General features: G+C 42.4%; 1 protein-coding gene across 5 annotated transcripts in view; it reads left to right on the forward strand.

Annotated features, from left to right (window-relative positions):
- The window catches only part of hecw2 (HECT, C2 and WW domain containing E3 ubiquitin protein ligase 2), a 342,360-nt gene that overhangs the window by 99,913 nt on the left and 218,873 nt on the right, over positions 1-23,574 (forward strand). For 4 of the 5 annotated variants that reach the window (XM_033023729.1, XM_033023732.1, XM_033023733.1 and 1 more), the window contains exon 2: positions 6,083-6,414. In XM_033023729.1, coding sequence (XP_032879620.1) covers positions 6,123-6,414 — 292 coding nt within the window. In that variant the 5' untranslated portion in view covers positions 6,083-6,122. Of the gene's footprint in view, positions 1-1,788; positions 1,886-6,082; positions 6,415-23,574 lie in introns of those variants that run through there. The other variant, XM_033023731.1, reaches the window with a different exon arrangement.

The following is a 23,574-nucleotide window of genomic DNA, read 5'->3' on the forward strand; positions in this document are numbered from 1 at the left end:
AATCTATCTATCTCCGTGTCTTCTCCATGGAGTGTCACCTTGTCGAGGTGGAGAAGCTTGTGTGGACCTGAGATCTTGAGAGCAATGCCGTCTGGAGCTATGCTCCTGGTAGGGCCATCCATGGTGGTAAGGTCGAGGGGGAGCTCTCTGACAAAGAGCAATCCAACCAAGACCTCAACGGTGGAACAGGCGGAGGACGATGGCTGACCTTAGTGGAGCGTCATAACAGCTGGGAAGGTGGATGAAGGCTGCAGCAGAAAAGGGTCTCCGGTCGTCTTGGACACCATTCCACTGGATCCTGACCCAGATCTGTCAAGGACCGTGGGGTGGCTGTCTGTGCACAAGTCTCCCCACGTTAAACAAAGTCACGCACAGGCGTCCTCCATATAGGGAATAGCACCCTGGAGACACCCATGGTCAGCCATGACGGAAGGGGGCCTAAGAAGAAGATCTATCTCTGCTTTAAAAATATCCACTGATGACCTCCACAGCCTTCTGTGGCAAATAATCCCACAGATTCACCACCCGCTGACTAAAGACATTTCTCCTCATCTCCTTCCTAAAAGAACGTCCTTTAATTCTGATGCTATGACCTCTCGTCCTAGACTCACCCACAAGTGGAAACATCCTCTTCATCCAAGCCTTTCACTATTCTGTATGTTACAATGAGCCCCCCCCCCCCATCATATAGATGGCATTGGACCTGCTTTATCAGCATTCTTTAATGCCATACTTAGTCAAATGTTGTTTTGATGTCAGGAGCAATCACTCTCACCTCACTCTGGATTTCATGGTACATTGTTGGACCAGACCTGTGATGAAGTCTGCAATTGAGTGGGCCCCTAATGAAACTCAAAGTTGGTCATTGGACAGTGAGTGCAACCTGACCACACTGTTGATGGCACCTCACATCAGTTTGCTGTTGATTGAGAGAGTACGCTGGGCTATATTTAGATTATTGGTTTTGACCTGTTTTATCGGATAAACCTGGGCAATTTTCTTGTTGTTTTCCTGTTATTAGGTCGTAAAGGAATAGGAGCGGAATTAGGCCATTCGTCCCATCAAGTCTACTCCGCAATTCAATCATGGCTGATCTATCTCTCCCTCCTAACCCCATTCTCCTGCCTTCTCCCCATAACCCCTGACCTTATTTTATTAAAGTCAAAATCAATGTTCCCTTTTCCAAAAAAGAAGCTGCATCGATCAATTCAATGCATTTACCATGAAACTTGGCATTGGGGTGGGGACATGAGGATCTTGGATGTGTGCACAGGCTTCCTGGCAGTTTACCAGATGTTAAATAGCGAGAAGGTTGCCAGTGTGTGTGTGTGTGTGTGTGTGCGCGGTGCTTGTGAAGGCAGGGTATGTGTGAGCTGACATGCCAATCGCTCACCTCAAGTACAGTGCGTGTGGATCACTAAGTAGGTTGGTCACCAAGTCACACAGTATAAATCCTGTCTGGCTCCCGACCTAATTTAGAAACTGCCTGGTCTCGGGAGAACTTGGTGAGTGTCTGAAGCCCACAGCGTTGCCAGCCGAATACAGCAATCCCCAAGGTGTTGTTTTTCTAAAATGAACTTCACATCAGGAGAGGTGTGTGTGTGTGTGTTGGGGAGGGGACAAGATTGTTGCCACGTTTAGAAATACCGAGCGGACGGAGATTCCTTCCGACAACAATATTTCAAAGGTGCCCTCAGTTCCCGGGAGCGCGTTTCGTGCAAAGAGATGCGAGTTTTTGAGATTGTATCATTTGGTTCCCGGGGTGTGTGGGGTGCGGCTGGTCGAGGTTGCAACATCAGCTGGAAGATGAAAGCCTGTGGATCATGATCTCCAGGCGGCACTCTGTACACGTGAAGCGCATTTCAAACGCTTTCCTTCAACCCCAGTAGGTTACGAGCATATTCATATTTTAATATGAGCATTTCTTGTATTTATTTTTTAAATGGCATGCTATTTATTTTAAATTAAGCTTGGGTTGTTTGCAATATCAATTGCCCCATATCACCGTTCCTGAAGGAGGATCTGCTGCGGATGAAATTGTGCATTTTCTATGCAAAAACATCGTATTGTACGGCTGTGAACGGCGTCCTTGCAGTTATAGAAACATAGAACATAGGTGCAGAAGGAGGCCATTCATTGGGATTATGACTGATCATCCCCAATCAATAACCCGTGCCTGCCTTCTCCCCATTTGACACCGTTTATTAAGAAGATAGACACAAAAAGCTGGAGTAACTCAGCGGGACAAGCAGCATCTCTGGAGAGAAGGAATGGGTGTCGTTTCGGGTCGAGACCCGTATTTATTAATTCAGGCTATTAATTGTATCTGAGTGAGTTGATACAGTTAACAGCCTACTCTCAATATAAACGAGTAAACAGGCTCAACCAATGATTTATTCTCTCCCCCTCACCACTTAAACCACGACTCGCCCCATTGTAATAGATCAAACCTGGGGAGCGTTTGAGGCATTAGGGGAGCTATTTAGTGTGATGTGACTGTTTTGCAAACGTGTTACTTGCAATATAAATGCAATGTAGTCAATTGTAATTGAATACTCAGTAAAAAAAAAAAAAAGTGTAAAAATTGATGGCACAGAACGTGTCCAGAATTGTGTCTCTGTTTACATTGTGGCATTGAGCACCAAATTGCTGCAATTGAAGAAAACCTCTGGTGATGAAATGCTGGAGTAACTCAGCGGGACAGGCAGCATCTCTGGAGAGAAAGAATGGGTGACGTTTCGGGTCGAGACCCTTCTTCAGACCCCGAAACATCACGCATTCCTTCTCTCCAGAGATGCTGCCTGTCCCGCTGAGTTACTCCAGCATTTTGTGTCTATCCTCGGTGTAAACCAGAATCTGGAGTTCCTTCCTCCATATCTGGTAATGAACGGCCAGGTTGATGATAGAAAATTAAATGTATGTCATTTATGAAAATATTTCAGAAAGGAAGGTCAGAAACCGATGCACCACAACAGTGGCCATGTAGTTAGTATGTAGTTAGTATGTTATGAGCCACGCTAATCATTTCTACTTTTGTTTGTTGTTGGTGAAAACGTCTGATGTTGGTTATCTGCTCTGGGAGCAGGTTGCTGGTTTAGTTCAGAGATACAACATGGAAAGAGGCCCTCTGTCCCACCGAGTTCGTGCTGACCAACAATTGCCCCTACACTCGTTCTACCCTACTCACTAGGGCAAATTACGGAGATCAATTAACCTACAAACCTACACTTCTTTGGGATGTGGAAGGAAACCACACCCGGGGAAAACTCACACACACACACACACACACAGGGAGAACGTACAAACTCCATACAGACAACACCAGTAGTCAGGATCGAACCCGGGTCTCTGGCGCTGTGACTGCTACGCCACTGTGCCACCCCAACGATCATCATCATTGAGTTGCTGTCAAAGAGATACGGGAAACCAAGATCCTGACATGGTATCAATGGACAATTACAACCCATCTGTATCATTGGTTGGATAGCGCTTGGGATTCCTGACTCAGGTGATCACTGATGAACGTACTTAGCTTATTACAACACGTAAACACATTTCTAATGATGGTGAATTACCAGGCACAAGAGTCAAAGGCCAGTTGTCATTAATAGTTCTTCTAAACCCTAACATTCAAGCTCACTTAAATAACAGGGTAAAAATGAATTTTGCAGAAATTTGCTATCCAAATCAAATATTTATGCAAATTGTCCTTAATTTTATGCTGGCCTATAATTGACTGGCTTTCATTCTGTTGAAATATACTCAAATTAAATTTTTTAGCACATTTGATATTGTTTAGCAGAGCCATTCACTGTTTTATTAGCCAAAAGACATTGCTCTACACGACTCATTAAATCTAAAATTTAAAAATACCATCAAACGGAACATGCAGTTTAGGAATGGGGTGGGAGCTATTGGAATTTTATGATAATTTCCTTCTTTTAGAATCCTATCGATTAGATGATAGAGGCACGTAAAAAGATTTAATTCATTTCAATTCAAATGTTTAGCTTAGTTTAGAGATACAGTGCAGAAACAGGTCCTTCGGCCCAACTGGTCCGCACCAACCAGCGATCCCCGCATATTAACACTATCCTACACACACTCGGGACAATTTTTACATTTACCAAGCCAATTTACCTGCATACCTGTACATCTTTGGTGTGTGGGAGGAATCCGAAGATCTCGGGGAAAACCCACGTGGTCACTGGGAGAATGTACAAACTCCGTAGAGACAGCACCTGTAGAACCCGGGTCTCTGCCACCGTGCCGTCCTGAATGTATTGAAGCATACTTTGAGAGAATGGGAAGACTACCAACTGGTTGGGCATGGACTCTTGAAGATAGGTGCTTATTTGGCTGTCTTGATTTGGTTACCCTGAAATATGATTAATGAGTTGAATATCCAGAGACTGCTGTCTATTGAGTTATCAAATGTTATCAAAAAGGCCCGGATAGAGTGGATGTGGAGAGGATGTTTCCGCTAGTGGGAGAGTATAGGACCAGAGGTCATAGCCTCAGAATCAAAGGATATTCCTTTAGGAATGAGATGAGGTGGGATTTCTTTAGTCAGAAGGTCTATCTGGAATTTATTGAATGATGTGGAGGCCAATTCAATGGTTATTTTAAAGGTGACAGATTCTTGATTAGTATGGGTGTCAGGGGTTATGGGGAGAAGGCAAGCGAATGGGGTTAGGAGGGAGAGATAGATCAACCATGATTGAATGGTGGAGTAGACTTGATGGGCTGAATGGCCTAATTCTGCTCCTATCACATGAAATGTGAGCTGTGAAAATACAATAATGTACAATTGCTTTAATGTCCATTTGATGTTCATACCAGCTTTATGCTAGGGCATTATCACAATAATTCCTGGTGAATTGTAATTTTAATAATTTTATTGTATTGTAATAGTTTTAATTAAAATGTGGTGAAATTACAAGAAACATTACAGTGGAATGGAAGACTCATTCTATTTTCTGTAGCCAACCTAACCAGTGAAGCAATTCTGTTTGAAATCACATATTTGATTGAAGATTTTGCCAGATGTTCAGCTTCATGAATAACACTAGTCGAAGGATTTATTTTCAGAATCTAAAAATGCTTTCATCATTGAAAATTTGGTAAAGTGTTTTGCGATGAAATGCCCGTTCTGGTGTGAAAGCAGTATCTCGGTGGTTATTGCTTTGATACATTTGCAATGAAAGATAGATATATTATGGTTGAAAAATCTTTAAAGATGAATGTTCCTCCAACATTAAAGGATTTTGTGACAGGACCAATTGAATTTCTTTAGTTTATGTGCATTTCAAATCTGTTATATGTTGCACCGACTAGGACCAGCATCTGTGCCATTAAAAAGTGCTCAGAGTAGTCCAGCCATCCGTTGCTACATCGGGTCACAAGGCAAAAACGTCATTTGACTTGGGTTAGAAAGAACTGCTGATGCTGGTTTAAATTGAAGGTAGACATAGAATGCTGGAGTAGCTCAGCAGGTGAGGCAGCATCTCTAGAGAGAAGGAATGGGCAACATTTCGGGTCGAGACCCTTCTTCGCACTCAGCACTTCAACTCCCCCTCCCATTCCCAATCTGACCTTTCTGTCCTGGGCCTCCTCCATTGTCAAAGTGGAGGAACAGCACCTCATATTTCGCTTGGGTAGTTTATACCCCAGCGGTATGAGCATTGACTTCTCTAACTTCAGATAGCTCTAGCTTTCTCCATCCCCTTCCCCGTCCTCCCACTAGTCTTACTGTCTCTGACTACATTCTCTTTGTCCCGCCCCCTCCCCGACATGAAGAAGGGTCCCGACCCAAAATGTCGCCCATTCCCTCCCTCCAGAGATGCTGCCTCACCTGCTGAGTTAATCCAGCATTTTGTTTCTACCTTCGTATTCCTTTGTTTTCTCCAATAGGTAATGTTGAAAGCCACAAGAATGTTTGCTGTGTTGTGCATGTTAATAAGCTATGCTGTTTATTGATTACCTGCTAAGTTTAATAGCAATACGTATTCTAACATTCATTTGACTGGCTGGCTTTCACATAACAGAACTGACTGTTGCTTCGTTTTCTCTCCTGCCACAGAGTTTAACAACAGACGAGTTGACTTCAAGACTAGGCCGAAATGGCAGGCTCCTCCAGGGAACACGTGTCTTACGCACGGAGGCGGAACCCTCAGCTTCGCTACACCTTGAGTCCTGAAAATTTGCAGAGCCTGGCTGCCCAGAGCACCCGGTTAGAGAACATGAACTTGCACAGGGCAAACAGTGATACGGACCTGGTGACTTCGGACAGTCGCTCCAGCCTGACAGCTAGCATGTATGAGTACACACTTGGACAAACACAGAATCTAATCATCTACTGGGATATTAAAGAAGAGGTGGACCCCACTGATTGGATTGGACTCTATCACATAGGTAAATAACGTTTCCGCATTAACATCTTTCTTTCAAAGCTCACGCGGGAAATTATTAAGTACGTGTGGAATTGTATTGTATTGTATTATATTGTATTAATCTGGAAAGCTTTGTGCACAGTTTTTATTTTTAGCCTCTTGTGAATCTCTGGGAACTCCTGTGGGCACTGATTAAACAATGGCGGAAGACAGGATGCCACCTTTTGTTGGGTCTCTCAGCAGCCATTCCACAGAGGGGGAGGAGGGGCTTTCAAGTAAAGTCGCCAGTGTGCTCTCGTAAAGATGGATGTAGACAGCGTCATGGGAAAGGACAGAAGGGAGCATCGATAATCTGCCTCACAGACACTATCTCTGCAAATACAGAAAGCTCGTGATCGTCACAAAAAGCAGGAGTAACCCAGCGGGCCAGGCAGCATCTCTGGGGGGAAAAGAAATAGACCAAGGCCAAGGAGGCCTTTTGGGTCGAGACCCTTCTTCAGAGTCAGGTGGAAAGGAAATGGAGAGATGTCGGTCGTGATGTAGTGAGATAGAGAACAAATGAATGAAAGATATGCAAAAAAGTAATGATGATCAAGGAATCGGTCCATAACTCGTTATCACCTAATCGACAGCCAACAAGGGGCTGTTTCCTTTGTTACATTTTTGCATATCTTTGCATATCTTGTTCTATATCTCTCTATATCACCATTTACATCTCCCGTTTCCCTTTCTACTGACTCTCAGTCTGAAGAAGGGTCTCGACCTGAAACGTCTCCCATTTCTGATCTCCAGAGATACTTACTGCCTGTCCCACTGTGTTACTCCAGCATTTTGTGTCTATCTTTGGTCTGCAGTTCCTCCTTGCACAAACTTGTGATAGTGTTGAAGTAAATTTCCAGAGTTTTAATATATGAAAATTAACATAAAATAAGAAGGTAGTAGCTCTCCAACTTATAATAAGGAATAACTTTTCTCTTGGTACTTTTATAAAAGCTTGAACCAATTTTGTATGAAAAGACCAGATCCATCTGATTACAGTTATGAAAATGAATATAAAGAAGGCAGGTGCTTCATTTCCTGACTGTACGGTCCAGTGATTCACTGAATTGAATATGTTTTGTGCCATTTCTTACAATTACATCTTTCTGATGGTTGAGTTTGTTCGGTGAGTAATTCAGGAGGTGCCTCAGACTGCATCGTTGCAAATCTGGTTTGTTGAGTTTGCTGCTTCTACTCGATAAGTAGCAACCTACACTATAAATGTGTGCGTACATATCACAGATGAGGATAACCTTTAGCTTACTTATGCTGCTGCCAAAGATCGGTTGTAGATTTCCAAAAGATCAGCGCTCAATAACAGCAACTTGGTGGAGACATATGGTATGGAACTGTAGACTTCAAAGCAATTGATACCAAAAAAAAAATCATTTCTGTGCCAGGAGCTTAAGTCTGTGCATGGGTATACTGTAACACGGCGCTCACAGGTTGCCTGTGCAGGCAGGTAAAATACTTGCAAGATTCTTTCCGAACTGTTACGACTAGTATTTGATGACTAGCTCTCTGTGATTCTCTGGCTTAAAGCAGATTTGATTGCAACCACCTTGTGGAAACTGGTTTGATTAGGTTTCTGACATTGCACAACAGACTGAACTATAAGCTGAATGTAGCTACTGTACTGACTTTAATGCAAATTACACTCTAACTTACTTTGGCATGCTGACAGGAATTTTATCACAATGTTTATTTTTTCCTTTTACTTTATTTTTCTTTCCTTTTCATCTATCCAATCATCTTTTCTCTATTCTCTTTCCTAATCTCTTTCCTGTCTCTCCCCTTTTTTTAACCTCTTCTCCTCTTCCCCACCCACACGACGTACCATTCCCACCCTTTCTCTTGCCCAAGCCCTCCCTCAACCCCACTTGTTCTTTTGGCAGCCACTTGACCTCGTCTCATCCCACTTTCCCACTTTCCGTTATCCTCAAAGCTTTCCACTCTCGTTCTGCCGACACTCCAACATTTCATCACTCATTCCTAATTTCTTCTTTTCTCTCCACCTCCATAAGCAGAATGAAGGAAAAGATACAGACTGCAGAATATAGTTCTCAGCACTGTAGCATAGCAGTTCCAGAGATAAAGTCCCACGTTTGCAATGAGGTCGAGGAGAATCAGACTGTTGCTTCTGCAAGGACCATTCAGAAGCCTGAAAACAGAAGGGAAATAAAGCTGCTCCTGAATCTGGCCATGCGATCTTTCAAGATTTTGCATCTTCTGTCCGATGGGAGCTGGGATGAGAAGGAATGACCAGGGTGAATAAGATCTTTGATTATTTTGGCTGCTTTTCCGAGACATCATAGAAACATAGAAACATAGAATATAGGTGCAGGAGTAGGCCATTCGGCCCTTCGAGCCTGCACCGCCATTCAATATGATCATGGCTGATCATCCAACTCAGTATCCCGTACCTGCCTTATCTCCATACCCCCTGATCCCTTTAGCCACAAGGGCCACATTGGGACGACAGATGGCACAATGGGCTAAGTGTTCGGCTGGCAATCGGAAGGTAGCCGGTTCGAATCCCGCTTGGAGTGCATACTGTCGTTGTGTCCTTGGGCAAGACACTTCACCCACCTTTGCCTGTGTGTGAATGTGTGTGAATGTGTGTGAGTGATTGGTGGTGGTCGGAGGGGCCGTAGGCGCAGATTGGCAGCCACGCTTCCGTCAGTCTGCCCCAGGGCAGCTGTGGCTACAGAAGTAGCTTACCACCACCGAGTGTGACTGAGGAGTGAATGAATAATGCAATGTAAAGCGCCTTGAGTATTAGAAAGGCGCTATATAAATCCCATCCATTATTATTATTATTATTAACTCCCTCTTAAATATAGCCAATGAACTGGCCTCAACTACCTTCTGTGGCAGAGAGTTCCAGAGATTCACCACTCTCTGTGTGAAAAATGTTTTTCTCATCTCGGTCCTAAAGGATTTCCCCTTTATCCTTAAACTGTGACCCCTTGTCCTGGACTTCCCCAACATCGGGAACAATCTTCCTGCATCTAGCCTGTCCAACCCCTTAAGAATTTTGTAAGTTTCTATAAGATCCCCCCTCAATCTTCTAAATTCTAGCGAGTACAAGCCGAGTCTATCCAGTCTTTCTTCATATGAAAGTCCTGACATCCCAGGAATCAGTCTGGTGAACCTTCTCTGTACTCCCTCTATGGCAAGCATGTCTTTCCTCAGATTTGGAGACCAATCATGAAGTGTAGATTAGCGAGTCTGGCCTTAGTGATGGGCTGGGTTACATCCACAACTCTCTGCATTTCCTTGTGGTCTCGGGCAGAGCTTTTTCCAAATCAAGCTGCAATACTACCTGAGAGTCTGCTTTCTCTGGTGTATCTGTAAACGTTTGCAAGAGTCATTGGAGCTATGCAGAGTTTCCTCAGTCTTGCGAGTAAGCAGAGGCGTGGGTGTGCTTTTTTGGTTGTTGCTTCAATGTGGTTGATCCATAACAGGTTGTTGGTAACATTAACACCAAGGAATCTGAAGCTCCCAACCTTGGTAGTTATTCAGCATCAACATCCTCATTGAATTCCCTGACTCAACCAAAACTCGCACTCTGAAATTCACTCACAATTCGCCTTCATCATGCGCGTGCTCGCTTGCCCACCAGCTCTCATGCTTTCCCTCACCTCCCCACTTTGAGCAGTCCATCACCCTGTCTATCTCATACATTCTCTTGCCACCTTCCCCTCTCTTCCTCTTCTCTCTTCTGACAATGCTCGTTTTCTCATTGTCTTACTCTCGGCCTCCTTTTGTTTTTTGTATGCTGTTTCACACTTTTTATTTTATAATTCTGTTCGAAATAAAGAATCAAATAAAAATAAAATAAATAAAAGATGTTAATTGGCTTGGTGTATGCGTAAAATGTCCCTAGTGTGTGTAGGATAGTGTTAATGTGGGGGTGATCGCTGGTCGATGGGCTGAAGGGCCTCTTTCTGTGCTGTATCCCTAAACTAAACTAAACTATCCATGTATCTTGCCATATATATATATATATATATTTTAAATGTTGTTATTGCACCTGCCTCAACCACTTCCTCTGACAGCTTGTTCCACATACCCACCACCACCTGAACCAAATATTAACATTTAGTTTTGGAGCACAGACATCCATATAAAAGAGTTTCTTAGATGAGGAGCTCCAAAAATATGATGCTGCATCCAAGGAGATAAATCAACTTAATGGAAGGTGTGATCAAAGACTTGGTGGAATAAGTATATTTTGAAGAGAGCTTATAAGGGGGTTGGGAGACGGGGTGGAAAGGTCCTATGGTTTTGGAAGGGAACTTCATAGCACTAGGCATGACTAAATATAAACACAGGTGTCAATGAATGGCTGAGGTGACCTGTACAAAAGGGACGGGTTACACCTTAACTGGAGAGGGACCAACATTCTGGCAGGCAGTTTTGCTAATGCTACACGGGTGGGTTTAAACTAAATAGCGGGTGTCAGGGGTTCACAAATTGGGAGTTTATCATTTATTGTTATTAAATCGTTGAAAACATTAGCGACGCAGTGGTGCTGGTTTCCGACGGGCATTTCCTTACAATGCCGTGTACGACATTGATTGCAACTTCTACTGAAGTGTGGATGGCTGTTGGCTCGCTAGGAGCTCATCCACCCTTTGACAGGTCTTGTTTTTGGTCCTGCTGGGGGTCCACAGCCCCCTCCTCACTTGGCAAGCCAGGTGGGGGAGACGGTTTAGCCACCGACTATCCGACCATGGAGCAGGTAGCACGGGATTACATGGTACCCGTGGTGGAGGGAACTCACCCCCGACCTGACCAATAAGGTCCCGATCACGTCGGGACCTGATCAGGTCAGGAGCATAAGCATGGAGTTAAAGGGGAAGAAAGTACAGGAAAAGTTACAAAAGACTCCTGAATTAATGGGACGGAAAGTTCAAGAAGGGATAAGAGAGTAAGGTCAGGTGAAATAGGAACCGGTGTGAGAGGGGACGTGAATACCGAATTAAGTGTTATATATGAATGCGCGAAGTATAAGAAATAAAGTGGATGAGCTTGAGGCTCAGTTAGATATTGGTAAGTATGATGTTGTGGGAATTACAGAGACATGGCTGCAAGAGGATCAGAGCTGGGAACTGAATATTCAGGGGTATACGTCCTATCGAAAAGACAGACAGGTGGGCAGAGTGGGTGGGGTGGCTCTGTTGGTAAGGAATTAAATTCAGTCCCTTGTGAGGGGTGACATAGAATCAGAAGATGAAGAGTCATTGTGGATAGAACTGAGAAATTGTACGGGTAAAAAGACCCCAATGGGAATTATATACAGGCTCACAAATAGTTGCCTGGACATAGGGTGCAAGTTGCATCAAGAGTTAAAATTGGCATGTAACAAAGGTAATGCTGCAGTGGTTATGGGAGATTTCAACATGCAGGTAGAAAGTCATTGGACCCCAAGAAAGCCTTTGACAAGGTCTCACATAGGAGATTAGTGGGCAAAATTAGAGAACATGGTATTGGGGGTAGGGTATTGACATGGATAGAAAATTGGTTGGCAGACAGGAAACAGAGTAGGGATTAACAAGTCCTTTTCAGAATGGCAGGCAGTGACTAGTGGGGTGCCTCAAGGCCTGGTGTCTCAAGGGACCGCAGCTATTTACAATATATATTAATGATTTAGATGAAGGAATTAAAAGTAACATTAGCAAATTTGCAGATGACACAAAGCTGGGTGGCAGTGTGAACTGTGAAGAGGATGCTATGAGGATGCAGGGTGACTTGGACAGGTTGGGTGAGTGGGCAGATGCAGTATAATGTGGATAAATATGGGGTTATCCATTTTGGTGGCAAAATCAAGAAGGCAGATTATTCTCTGAATGGTGTCAAGTTGGGAAAAGGGGAAGTACAACGAGATCTGGGAGTCCTTGTACATCAGTCACTGGAAGTAAACATGCAGGTACAGCAGGTAGAGAAGAAAGCTAATGGCATGTTGGCCTTCATAACGAGAGGAATTGAGTTTTGGAGCAAAGTGGTTCTTCTGCAGTTGTATAGGGCCCTGGTGAGACCATACCTGGAGTATTATGTGCAGTTTTTGTCTCCTAATTTGAGGAAGGACATTCTTGCTATTGAGGGAGTGCAGCGTAGGTTCAGGAGGCTAATTCCTGGGATGGCGGGACTGTCATGTGATGAAAGAATGGAGCGACTCGGCTTGTATTCACTGGAATATAGAAGGATGAGAAGGGATCTTATAGAAACATAACATTATTAAGGGATTGGACACGCAAGATGCAGGAAACATGTTCCCGATGTTGGGGGAGTCAAGAACCAGGGACCACAGTTTAAGAATAAGAGATAGGCCATTTAGAACTGAGATGAGGCAAAACTTTTTCACACAGAGGGTTGTGAATTTGTGGAATTGTCTGCCTCAGAAGGCGGTGGAGGCCGATTCACTGAATGCATTCAAAAGAGAGTTAGAGCTCTTAGAGCTAGCAGAATCAAGGCATATGGGGAGAAGGCAGAAACGGGGTACTGATTCTGGATGATCAGCCATTTCACGTTGAATGGGGGTGCTGACTTGAAGGGCCGAAAGGCCTACTCCTGCACCTATTGTATATGTATCTATGTAAAATAGTGGGTGTGACCAATCTCCAATGAGATTAACTGGATGTTGTTGCCAAATCATAATTTCACCAATATTTGTCATGGTGCAAATGGAATCCACTACATAGCACGAATGGAAATATGATACGATGGCACTTTATTGTCAGAGCGAGGTCTGAAATTTGTTTTTGCATACAGCCATACAGTAAAATAAAGAACACAACACATGATATAGTCCAATATAAAACATCCCCACACAGCAGAATCAAAAAGTTTCCCACTGTGAGGGAAGGCACCAAAGTCAGTCATCATCCACTGATATTCCTGAAGTTCACTCGTGGTCGGGGCCTCCCGAGCCCTCCGCAGTCGCCGCTACGGGCAGCCCACCGCTCAGGCCCGCTCGCCGGGATGATGAAACTCCGGCGTCGGAACGGGAGGCCTACCTCAGCCGCTTTCCACCGGAGTCCGCGGTTCCCAACTTCCCCAGGCCGTGCCGGGCGGAGATTCACGCTGGCGGCCCTCGGCAAAGGGCCCCAGGGACTCCGCGATGTTGAAGTCAGCGCGGCCCACATTGGGAGCTCCGCGAACCATAGCTCCGCAATGTTGGAGCAGCGGGCCCAACGCTCCAGAGCTCCAAAACGATGATCCATGTAGGTATCGCCCGCTCCGTGGTGAATCCAATGCCGCGCCGCCGCTGCTGAAGCTGTGGTCCGGTCCCCGGTCTCCGGTAGGAAAGGCCGCTCCAGTTTGTAGGCCGCGAGGAGGGGGGTCGAGGACGCGACTCGGAGAAATAGTCACATCCTCGCCAGGTAGTGACTGGGAAACGGTTCCCCCCTTACCCTACTCCCCCTCCCCCACATAGAAAGCTAAAGAATCCCCAAAACAAACTGTTTAGACAAATTAAAATATTAATAATGTATTCATTAAAAAGTACCGGGAAGTTTTGCATGGATTTTAATTTAAAGGGAAACTACATCAAGTAATTTCAGATGATTTTGATTTATTATTTATTTTAGCATTTTGTGATTACATTATTTTGTAGCTTTTGGTTACGTTATTACAAATTTCTCAATAGCAAGCAGGGATAAACAAATACATTAAGACCTGAATAAATAATCCTCAAACCAAAGCACAATACTGTGCATGCTCAAAATTAGAAGTAAGAAGGAAATTGTGGAGGCATATGCAAATGTGGAGCCTATTTATTTGATTTGTTTTTCCTTTTCTTGACTCCTCACCAAGATTCTAAAGTAAAGGCCAGCATTATTATGTCAGGCATGAACAATTGGTTAATTAATTTTTTGCTTGCGACTCGCAAATTTGCAATGCAAGGAATATGGTTCAATTTCTTTTATTGCAAATACATAAATTTACTGTTCTCAGGTGAAGAAAAAGTTGCTGGAAAAATGGACTGCTCGGTGCTGATGTTTTTCAGCAAGATTCAATTGCCAATTTGCTCTCTCCTGGAGTGAAATGTATTAAGAACTGAAAATTGGTCTGGGTGCTGGTGTCAGGCATGCTGGTCACCCAGAGTGATCTCAGCTTTAGAAGCACCTGGGATGACATGTTCAATACAAAGGCAATGCTCCCTTTAGGGTAACTTGGAGGGGACCAACATTCGCTGGGCATTCTGAATAATCGCTGGGCATTCAGAACAACATGTTTTCATTTCCATTGATTCTCCTCCCCGATTCCTCATGAAAAGCCATGCCTACGATAGATTCTGTCTGCTCTTCTTGATTTCCCATCCTAACTCTCACATTGATTCTGTCAAATGTTGTCTCTCCTCTCCTCCTGCATCCCAACGCCTCTTCCACACTGCAGCTCACCTCCCCAGTGCTGTGACTTGAAATGAATTTTGGAGGTAGAGAATAATGTGCTGATGTGACTTTAATCACACATTTAAGGACCACTGACTGAGGATACAATTTTATGCACACCTGTTTTAATAATAATAGCTCAGCCGTATTTTCCCATTCTTGTACAACCTTGCGGCACGTAGGGTTGTTGCACAGTGTGTTTGGCTTTGTAACTGTGTGAAATGTAAATCGCATATTAAGGCTGAAACTAAGTCTGAGGCTAAAGAGCGTGAAAGCGATACTGCCATTGTTGCAGTCCTTTATCCACTCTGGGAACAAATCCAGATCAGGCCCAGTTTCTGGGTTACTGTTAATTGGAAACAAATGATGTTACTTTTGGGGCCTTGTAAGCGTTTGATCTTTCGACATCGTTGCATGTGGCTCATTGCTGCCCGTTGGCCCATGTCTTTGTCCTTCTAGGTCATATTCCACGCCAGGTCATAGGTAAAACCTTGCTGATTCAGTGCATTTGTCAGTGTTCTTCTGCTTTCTGCATTGTTTACCTCTGCAACCCGTTGTGCTTCTCCTTCCTTCCCCAACTCTCCTTCCTACGTTCCAACGTCACGTTCTTTCCTCAACTCGCATGCTCAACCTTCTTTTTCCATGCACTTTCTCTCATCTCCTTTCTGTTATCCCATCTCCCCTCCCCCCCCCCCCTGTCCCTCATTGCCAATCTGTTGACCCACACTCTCAACCTCTGCCAACGTATTCCCAGAACCGCCCAACCATCCTCCTAACATTTGGTGAATTGACTTCTCCCTTTTGTTGCCATTTGTACTTAACATTATATGGACATCAGTTATTTTAGGTGTTGAGTATTGATATTTGGCAAATGGCACCAAAGATGGCTTTCCCAGATAGTCACTTCCATTTAATACCTTTTGAAATGGGGTGTTTACATTTGTACTAGCTGATCGCATGGAGGTATCTTTTGTGTTTCTTAAGCTTGGTATCAAAATCTTGAGAGTTTTATTTACCTGATCTCCAGTCACATAATAACTTTGAGATATCTTCATGATCTAGGCAAAAGGCAATCGACTTAATTGTGCCCATTGAAACACTGGTAAAAATCAGGTCAAGATGAGGGTGATACCACAAAAGATGCCAGCAATGAAATACATCATAGTAATTGTTAATAAATTACTATCTATCTATTGCTGTTGACCCCTAATAATGACCCCTAATAATAATATCAAAGCAAACCACCTCCGTAATGTAAATCTATAGTTTTTATGTCAAATTGGGATGTTGTATGTCAAGGCTATAATTATTACAAGAGCTCTTTTGATCTCGGTTGGGTTGCCTGCTAAATTGCAGTTAGGCACAAAGAAGGAAATGAATATTTAAAGGAAGACTAAATCTTCCAATTAGGAATTAATTTGCCTCCCAATAATGCATATCAGTTGGTACACAAAATTGCTGGGGAAACTCAGCGGGTGCAGCAGCATCTATGGAGCGAAGGAAATAGGCGACGTTTCGGGCCGAAACCCTTCTTCAGACTGATGGGGGGTGGGGAAAGAAAGAAGGAAAAGGGGAGGAGGAGGAGGGGCCCGAGGGCGGGCGGATGGGAGGGTGGGAGGAGACAGCTAGAGGGTTAAGGAAGGGGAGGAGACAGCAAGGGCTAGCCAAATTGGGAGAATTCAATGTTAATGCCATAAGGACGCAATGTCCCCAGACGGAATATGTCAGTTATTTGGCCAGAGGTTTCTGGGCACTTGAAGTGATGCCATTCTGGGTGGGTCTCAAATACTGGAGCAGGTTGACAGGAGGGTCTGATGTCAGTGACTGAAAGGTTAGATTTGGACTGAACTTCCTCCACGCTTGTTTTTCATTTACCTCTTAATTCTTAGACATTTCTGATCACCCTGTTGTTTCAACCCATTACTTCCCCTCACCTCCCATATCCTGCCTCCATTACCACTGGAAACCAACCCTGGCCACTCCACACCCTGCCAATGTGTACTGGCCCCGTTAGTAATCGCTATTACATACCACCACCCATGCTCGGATCAGTTCCACCACCCATACTCCTATTTATTTGATATATCTTTGGAACACCCCCCCCATCTCCACATCCACGTCTCCCTTTGTTGAATTGTCTCTCCCATGGCCCCAGTCTTCTTTCTCCCTCCCCAAACTCCAACATGTCCCATTCCTTGCGATCCTCTTTATAGCATCTACTTCCACAATCTCCTCTGCAATGGCCAGAGAATTGAAAGGAAAAAAACCTTTGTGCCATGTAATTGCGCCAAAATTCCTATGTGGTTGAACACTGAAGCCCATGGATCTGATGCATATGTGACAGCAGCTCCAATTGCAACTCAATTTTAAATGCATTTTAAGGTACAGGAATATTTCAAGACTGGTATAATTTTGCTGGGCCCTGGTAGATATGTACTGTGGCAATCTTAAACAACAAGAATTCAAATTTAGTATTTAATCACCAGTACATACGAGGACTGTCAAGAAATTTGTATCATAGGCTCAGTACTGGCACTAAAAAACTGGGAAAGTATTGCATAGTTGAGATCTGTTGTTCTACTACATGAAAGGCTATCTCTGCAAATGACAATGGATGCAGTATCATTGTTAATATTACATCTGAGATTGATAAGATTTCAGTTAATTAAAGATGTTATGGGGCAAAGACTGATGAAAGGAGTTAAATGGCAGATTTGCAAAGATCCCTTTGTACGCTGAACAGTTTCAAAGAGCTCAGTAGCTTAATCATTTCACTAAGTTGATATGTGTGTGCATCTTGTGGCCCAACAGAAATGATTACAAACGCAAATGGATTCTGAATGACTTTTCAGAATATCATTCTCTCAAAAATGGAATTGTTAAACATTATATGATTGCTTCGTCTTTGAGTAGCACATTTTGCACTTGGCTAAGTTTGAGACCGATAGATGAACTGCCAGATAACTAACTTAATTTCACTTCCACTATTTTAAACTGAACCCTTTCCTATTTGCTCTTGTCTCAAAGCCTTTGTGGTTTTAACCTTAAAATTTGCATTATCCCCCCCCTTTCCCACCTCTGTAGTTAGGATAGATTTTTTTTCCTTTACAGATTTTGCAAATCTTTGTTAATCACCAGTGTGGACCATGGCACTTAATTTTGGGTTCCAATTCCTGTTTGCTGCCCCTGGAACTGAAACACCCCACGTTGCAAACTCTCATATTTAACAATCTCCACTATTGTACCGAAACCTCCGATTTTGTAGCGCTAAGCGATCTCTGGATGAGGAGTGTTGCTTGTAAATTTGAGTAGGCCATTTTACGAGTGAAGTTGGGAGACGCTGTTTAGTATTAAGCCAGGAGGTTATTCAGTGCCTGCAAAACTAATTTGGGTATATGACTGACTGTTATGGTTACAGAAACATTGCTTTAAAGTTCAGTAACACCAGGCATCGTGCAACTGTATGGGCTCGAGATGAAGGTCAGTATTATTGCAGAGCTCAAGAGGGGAAAATGGTCACGTACAAGGTTTGGAGGGGTTACAGGAAGTAATAGGGCAAGTGGGGACTGGAAGCTCAAAGTTTTTGGAGTGGTGTGGTGAGTAAGAATTGGACGAGGAGTTGGGGCATTGTTTGACATCTGGTGGTTGCACGGGGAAGAACGTACACATTGGACTCTGACAACCACCCATTGGCATAAGCACCTGGTGGAACTTCTAGAGCAGTAGGATCGGACCTGGACCTATGAGACCCTTCTCTCGACCCAAAACGTCACCCATTTCTTCTCTCCAGAGATGCTTCCTGTCCCGCTGAGTTACTCAAGCACTTTGTGTCTATGAATGGCAGGACTGACTCAAAACCTTAAACAGCATCCTATCATTCTTGCGTTCCTTAATCAGATGTCCACCTAGACATTTTAATCATGTATTGCTGCTTCCTTTTAGTTACCCCAGTTACTCCAGCATTTTGTGTCTATCTTCAGGGTAAACCAGCATCTGCAGTTCCTTCCTACACAGTCGATTTGATTGATTTGATTTGATTCAATTTATTGTCATTATCTTCAAGTAAGAGACGATGAAATTTATGGGAACATAAACATTTATGGGAACATACATACGAATAAAAAAAAAAACACAGAACACAATAGTCCACCACACAAACATCCCCACAGCGGCACCAAAGTTCCCCACTGTGAGGGAAGGAACCAAATTCCCGGCAGGAAAGGCAGCGCCAATCCAGTTGGTAGGCCACGAGGAGGGGGGTGAGGACGCGACTCGGATAATAGTCGCATCCTTGCCAGGAAGTGACTGAAGGACGGTTTCCCCCTTACCCTACCCCCCTCCCCCACATAAAATACCAAAAAATCCCCCAAAACATACTTTAAACATACTAAAAATAAAAAAAGATAAAAAGACAAACAGACTAGGCAGAGGCAGCCATTCAACAGCGCCACCGGATGTCCAAGCCATTTATTGGGATAATGAGTGAGCTGGGGCATTGACTGCCTTTTATCTTTCTCTGGGCTTGTATCTTCAGTTAACAAACTCTATTAATCTCAGATTTTTAAATTCATTGTTTTTCAGCATCCATTGCCACTTGTGGCAGAGAGTTGCAAATTCCACATTGCTTGCAGAAACATTTCCTAATTTCCTTAGCTTTCATTTGTTATCTTTACCCTTCATTTGTCAAAGGCTTGTGTACGTGGAGCCTCTTCCCCAATCTAAATATGCATGGGCTTTCCTGCTTCCAGCTTTTCACTGAAACTACTGCAGTGCCTTTATGGTCTTAGATTGTCTGAACTGAAATCTATGTGCCTCAAAGTTATGTTCAATCTGTTACGATCGCTATGAAATTATATTTTCAATCTACGCTGAAAATGATGTTACCCACAATCATTATTGCATATATGTCTCATCATCCAAGTCATGTGATGACTAATTCAATATAATGAATAATTGTGGCTGCAATGCAGAAACATTTGCCCTACTAATTACAATACCGGTCGTAAATCTCCACTCTCTTTCCTGTTGGTCTATCAATTTTTTAAGCAGATCAATAATTTGTTGTCAATGTTTGCGAGCAATCTGTCATGAGAGGCATTATCAAATGCCATCTGTAAGTCCACGTAGACATGATGTGTGGACATTTCCTTATGTACCACAGTTTAACCTCTTCACAAATAAATGATGAGTTTGACCAGGTCTAAGCTGAAACCAATGCCAACTCTTTCTAATCCACTGAAAGTTTTCAAATTCTGATCTCTACACCAGTTGCAATCTCCAATCATTTCCTGAGAGCAGATATATGCAGACTGGTTTGTAATATTTTGGTTGCTGTCTTTTATCTTTCTTAGCTTTTTGAATGACGTGCATAATTTTCCAATCCAAAGGACTGGTTCCGAAAGCAACAGACCTTTGGAAAAACATAGGCAGGGCAATTGCAATATTTTTATTTGCTTCCTTTATAACATTGGGAAATAAATCTTCTGGTCTTGGTGATTGGTCATTTATTTGTGCCATTAGTGGTTCCATTTTCTCCATAGTCATAGAGAGATACAGCATGAAAACTGGCCCTTCTGCCCATTGGGACTCTGCTGATCATCAACTACCCATTTACATCCTACATTATTTTGGTCCCATTAACATTGGTGTGTTCCTGTGTCTGATTTAATATCGGCTTCCTCAGGATGTCTGGATCGTTATCCTCTTCCCCTTTGTAAACAACGCAAAGTAATCATTCCCTTAGTCTGCCTTTTTCTTCTTCACATTTGCAGTGTCATTGTTCTTCGATTTTATTTTGTCGAAGGGTAGTTTTGCTCCTAACAATCTTCATTTTTCTTAAGTGTAAAATATCTCTATTGATTTTCACATCCTTTGGAACTTTTGTCGGTTCTCTTTTTGTTTTGCCCGCTGTACAAGGTGAAGGAAGGTAAGATAACCTCCAGTTTTAGCTTGTTGGCCTAGTGCACATCAATGCCTCTCTGAGGACAGGTTTCCTTGAGTACCTTGCTTTCACATTGACTTATTTTATTCCAATTAATGGTAGTCAACCAGTAAGAATGACTAGTAAGTAACACCTGGCTTTAGCCTACATATCAAAATTTGGCAGATGTATTAAAGAGTGGAAAGATATAATTGTTGGCACTTGTTTGATCAACAACTAAAAGTCATTTTATGATTATTTTTTTTTTGTGCAAGAATCTGTGGGGAAGTTCTACAGTTTAATGGTGTCACGTTTTGGACATCTCACTGGTGTCATATGTTCCAGAATCCATTGTACACAAATAAATAATGGGGAATAAATCAAGTGCTGGTGAATTTCTTGGAAGTTCAGCAGCAAGAATGTTCTGTGTATGTGCCTGTTATTGCATTTGAGTATGAGTAGACTGCAAACGACTGCACTGAGTTTAATATCAATGCATGAGTTTGCAGACCACTGAAAAAAAAAACTGATCAGTTAAATACTTTATGATGATGACCTGCAACGATTGCCTTAGAATTTGACTATGTTATTACTAAATTCGTTGTATGCATTAAATATATTCTTAGGAGTGTAATTGAAAATTAAACATTTAACCTCCAATATATATTTTAATTTTTTGTTCTCTGTCACCTCATTTATACAATTTCACATAAATATTACATGATTTTTACATTTGTCTGTTTACTCATATATTTTATGAATGAAATGAAGGTTATACTTTTGATTGATATATAATGTGTGCGAGATTTTCCCCCCCTCCACATTTTTGGCCAGGTTTCCATAGTTTATTATGTTTGAATGTGTAATGTGATATAATCGGAGTGGTGCCCTAAATTTACACGACCTACTGAGAAAACAGAACTTTTTTCTGACTTTATTGCTGCATACGTTCTATTTGAACCAACCAATTAAGATTTAAAACATATTATTAGCACTGCAGGTCATGTTACAAACTGACTACTTTCTCATTTGATTACCAGTATGATCTTCAGAAGAGATTGCCTTGTGCACAATACATGCGTGCTATTAATATATTGAACATAAATGTGTACATTTAGTCCATATACAGAATATGCATTAAAGATCATCAGAGAAGGGTCACAATACTCTCCAGAATGCATTTCTTATTTGGGATTATGATTTAAGCATATTTTGATTTTCAACAGTAATTTATGAAGATTGAAACAATCAACTTAATCACCCCCAAAATTTCTCATGTATCTGTGTCATGATGAACACATCTCTGTATTCTGTTATAATATGAAATTTAGATTATATTAACATTTACTGAGCGCAAATTAGGACCTTCAATAGCAGTCTTGGTGAAATGCAATTACTTATATTAAAAACATAGTCTTTACAATTTTATTTTGAGTAAAATGACAGAATCTGATTGTAAGTGATTTTAATGCAGTGAGATTTATTTATCTAAACTGATCAATCAGATACTATATATATATATATATATATATATATATATATATATATATTAGATAAATAACACACACACACTGCCAAGTAAAATATCACTTGGTTCTATCAAATGGCTTAGCTGCAACACAATACACTTCTATGTAAAATATCATTTTGTGTTATATGCAAACTCTTTGCTTACAGCAGCCGGATGTTGAGTTTAAGAAATAAGCAGAGAGATGTAAGGCTAATTTAACAATGACACCTTTAAATTGTGATTGAAGATGGGATTTATGTTCAATCCAAGAACATCAATTTGCCTCAATCCCCGGTTGGACAAGACTTTTGATGACTTTTCGTATTTGAAACTGATTTAAGAACAGAAAGTAGTGGAAATGTTCGCCAAGTCCGGCAGCACATGTGAAGAGAAAAACAGAGTTAATGTTTCAGATTATTGGCCCTTCGTCAGAATTGAGCTATTAAGAGAACAAAAGTGCTTGAAGTCGTGGAGAACGGAAGAGGAATTGAGTGAACAAAGAGAATGGATGTGATGTAGTGTAGACCATGGCTATTGAGGTAATGTGATATTTTTGGAGCCATCTAGTTAATAGATGAATGAGGTCAGTTAAAGGGATGAAAACAAAGGGGTATAGGGGATCTGTGAGATGCAGTTGTTGGAAATTTGAAACACAAGTAAAAGCATAAAATACCAGGTCATAAGTGATAGGAGCAGAATTAGGCTATTCGGCCTATTAAGTCTACTCCACCATTCAATCATGGCTGATCTATCTCTCCCCCCTAACCCCATTCTCCTGCCTTCTCCCCATAACCCCTGATACCCGTACTAATCAATAATCTATCTATACTTAAAATATTCATTGATTTAGCCTCCTCAGCCTTCTTTGGCAAATAATTCCACAGATTCACCACCCTCTGACTAAATAAATTCCTTCTCATCTCCTTAAAGGAATGTCCTTTAATTCTGAGGCTATGACGTCTAGTCCTCGACTCTCCCACTAGTGGATGCATTCTCTCCACATCCACTCTATCCAAGCCTTTCATTATTCAGTACGTTTCAATGAGGTCCCCCATCATTTGTCTAAACTCCAGCAAGTGCAAGCCCAGCGCCATCAGATCTAAACGCTCATCATGAGTTAACCCATTCATTTTTTGGGATCATTCTCGTAAACCTCCTGGACCCTCTCCAGGGCCAGCACATTCTTCCTCAGATATGGTGCCCAGAATTGCTCGCAATACTCCAAATGCGGCTTGACCAGCACTTTCAGGTCAGGTGATATCTGTGGAAAGAGAGCAGGAAAGAGAGACATCTAATTAATATTACAGGTTGGTG

The sequence above is a fragment of the Amblyraja radiata genome, chromosome 7, assembly GCF_010909765.2.
Source record: "Amblyraja radiata isolate CabotCenter1 chromosome 7, sAmbRad1.1.pri, whole genome shotgun sequence".
NCBI classification, from domain to species: Eukaryota; Metazoa; Chordata; class Chondrichthyes; order Rajiformes; family Rajidae; genus Amblyraja; species Amblyraja radiata.